Here is a 3,071-nt window from a genome sequence, read left to right on the forward strand (position 1 = left end):
GGCCCGCGCCCCCGCGCCCCGCCGCCCCCCTCCGGCCCCACGCGCGAGATGATGGACGGCCGCCTCCTGGAGCACCCGCATGCCCAGTTCGGGGGCTCGCTGGGCGGCGTGGTGGGCTTCCCCTACCCGCTGGGCCACCACCACGTGTACGAGCTGGCCGGCCACCAGCTGCAGTCGGCCGCCGCCGCCGCCGCCGCCGCCGCCTCGGTGCCCTTCTCCATCGACGGCCTGCTCAGTGGCTCGTGCGCCGCCGCCGCCGCCTCGGTGGTCAACCCCACGCCACTGCTGCCGGCCGCCTGTGGGGTGGGAGGCGACAGCCAGCCCTTCAAGCTATCAGGTAGGTGCGGCGGTCGGGGAGGGCAAGGGGGGCGGTGGGGAATAGCAGGACACCCTTTTTGGGCGCAGGAGTTGGGTCGCGGGCGGCTGTAGAGCGGGCGCCGGCTGCCGAGGCTCAGGGCACTCTCGGTCTGCCATCCCCGCTCAGGGCCCCCAGACCCGGGCAGCCGACAGGTACGGAGGGGGTGGATGTGGCCTGGGCCCTGGCTGAGCCCTGCGGCGTCTTCTGCGTGCCCGCAGACTCGGGGGACCCCGACAAGGAAAGCCCGGGCTGTAAGCGCCGGCGCACCCGCACCAACTTCACGGGCTGGCAGCTGGAGGAGCTGGAGAAGGCGTTCAACGAGAGCCACTATCCCGACGTGTTCATGCGCGAGGCGCTGGCGCTGCGCCTGGATCTGGTCGAATCCCGAGTGCAGGTAAAGACCCACCGTTCCTCCCGGGAGCCAGCATCCCGCCACTAGGCCCGCCGGGCGCCTGCCCCGCCTTTGTTCTAGGTGGGGGACCGCGGCCCGCTTCCGAGCCCCCCTAGCGCTCGCCAGCCGGTGGGGGCGGTGGGGTTCCGGAGCTCGGCGCCTCGCGGGGAGAAAGCCCCAGGCGGCTTGGGCGGGGCCGACGACGGCCCCAAAGTAGCCAGAACGGCAGCTGCGTCCGAACCGGGAGATGCGTGGTGGGGGTCGGGCGAAGGCGCGAAATGAGGTCTCAGAGGGCTGGGCGGAAGAAGCGGCGGGGGAGAGCCAGCCGGGCTGGGATCTGGAGGAGACCCGGAGCAGGTAGACCCCGCGCCTCCTGGTCCTTGCCTGGGGTCTTCGTCATCAGCCTGGAGCAAACGCGTTTGTCTGTTTACTTCTCGCCTCTAAAATATTCAGATGGAGACCTGTATTTATTCTTTGCTTTGCACAAGGAGGTTAGCTGAGGAAGGGGAGGCAGAAACTTACACAGTTAACACATGGGGGGGGGTCTGAATCCTTAATACTCTCGGTTATATCTCCCCTCCCATCCCCCGTACTTTGATTTCATTTGGAGACTACGGCCGTTATTCTTTTTAAAAATACAGCATCTATTTGGTTGATTAAAAATTCAAGGTGAATTGTGCATAATCGGATGTTTCCCTGAAGTACAGAAATCTTTTTCTGGGGTCGGTGTGGTGGTGAGTGGGGTGTGCGGCTGCAGCTGTGGGTGCAGGGCTTTGAGGCAGAGGCCGGCAAGACGCCTGTTCAGCACCAATAGCTTTGTCTAAAAAGGTGTTCTCGACCTGTGCTTGCACTGCCCCTCATGACCTCTTCTGTTTGTAAATCCTTTTGTCCAATTTGTGTGTCTTAAGCGAAGACCTCTTCTTTTCTCCCCTGTACGATAATGAGCATTTCTTGGTGACAAGTGAGCGTGGAATTTGCACCAAAAAAAGAAGTATTTGAAAGAAGGAAGGAAGGAAGCAGTTACAGCCTTGGAGAGGTTACAGCTTAAAACCCGCACCTTGGCACCAGCAAGGCTCCCTGTGACCAGGCCGGGCCTGCTATTGTGCCGGGTCTGTCCTTGGTCACAACAAAGAATTCGCATTATTGCGATCTCTTGGGGAGGGTGGTGTGCCTGAGGCCCAGCAGGGATTTGACTGTGTGTGTGCCCCTTGGGGGAGCCAGTGTCTAGGGCTGCTGTTCCCCAGGACAAGGCCTGCAGGGAGGGTAGAAAAGGCTGGATGGGCCCAGGCCTCCTCTGCACAGCCTGGCAACTTGCTTCCCTGTCTGCCTTCCCCCCGGCCTAGGCCAAGCACAACTGGTTTCAGCGGCTGTGTTGGTGCCTTGGCCTGGAGCCTCCAGAAAGGACGTGTGTGAATGTGTTGGGGGGCAGGCTGCTGGAAACCCTCCCCCCTAAGGTTGGCTTCCCAGGACCTTCTAGAAGAAGAAGCACCCAGATTTCCCTTCACGGGAAACCCCCAAATCTGGCCTTTGACTCAGTCTCCGGGGGCCGAAGACAGGTGTGGAGGGCAGCTGAGCCCAGCCACTGGTGGTCCTCGGGCCAGACGGTCAGCACCGGGCCAGGCAGGCCGCTTAGAACAGGAGCTGTGAGAAGCCAAGAGGGGCAAGGAGGGGCCCTGCTCCCTGCCTGCCTCCCGACCAGGAACCAGACGCCCTCAGGGGCCAGACCCGGCGTGTCCAACGAAGGGGCAGCTCCCAGTTCCCCGAGGTGAGAAGCCAGAGTGGGAAGCTGGCCGAGAGGCCCCATCTACCTCCTTCTGGGTGGAAAAGATGCTCTTTGGAACCTGCAGCTTGAGTGCCGAAACCCAGCTCATGGCCGGCCGGCCGTGTGCCTTAGCTCCCTCCGCCTGGCCGGAACCGAGGTCGTACAGGCTATCTGGGGGGAGTGGGGAGGCCCGAAGCCCCAGCGGCAAGCCCGCCGCCTGATTTTGCCTTCCTTTCCCCTATCCGGCTGCTCTAGGTCTGGTTCCAAAACCGCCGGGCCAAGTGGAGGAAGAAGGAGAACACGAAGAAGGGCCCGGGGCGGCCGGCTCACAACTCACACCCGACCACGTGCAGTGGCGAGCCAATGGATCCAGAGGAGATCGCACGCAAAGAACTGGAGAAGATGGAGAAAAAGAAGCGCAAGCATGAGAAAAAGCTGCTGAAGAGCCAGAGCCGCCACCTGCACTCGCCAGGCGGCTTGTCCCTGCACAGCGCACCCAGCTCTGACAGCGACAGCGGCGGCGGCGGCCTGTCCCCGGAGCCGCCCGAGCCGCCGCCGCC

The 3,071-nt window shown here is 63.2% G+C and overlaps 1 protein-coding gene across 1 annotated transcript in view; it reads left to right on the forward strand.

The window, feature by feature from the left end:
- The first annotated feature begins 48 nt into the window (after positions 1–48).
- The window catches only part of UNCX (UNC homeobox), a 14,840-nt gene continuing 11,817 nt past the window's right edge, over positions 49–3,071 (forward strand). The window contains exons 1-3 of the mRNA XM_034669520.1: positions 49–337; positions 577–752; positions 2,767–3,062. Of these exons, the coding sequence (XP_034525411.1) occupies positions 49–337; positions 577–752; positions 2,767–3,062 (761 nt within the window). The remainder of the gene's footprint in view (positions 338–576; positions 753–2,766; positions 3,063–3,071) is intronic.

The sequence above is a fragment of the Ailuropoda melanoleuca genome, chromosome 10 (assembly GCF_002007445.2).
Source record: "Ailuropoda melanoleuca isolate Jingjing chromosome 10, ASM200744v2, whole genome shotgun sequence".
Lineage (NCBI taxonomy): Eukaryota > Metazoa > Chordata > Mammalia > Carnivora > Ursidae > Ailuropoda > Ailuropoda melanoleuca.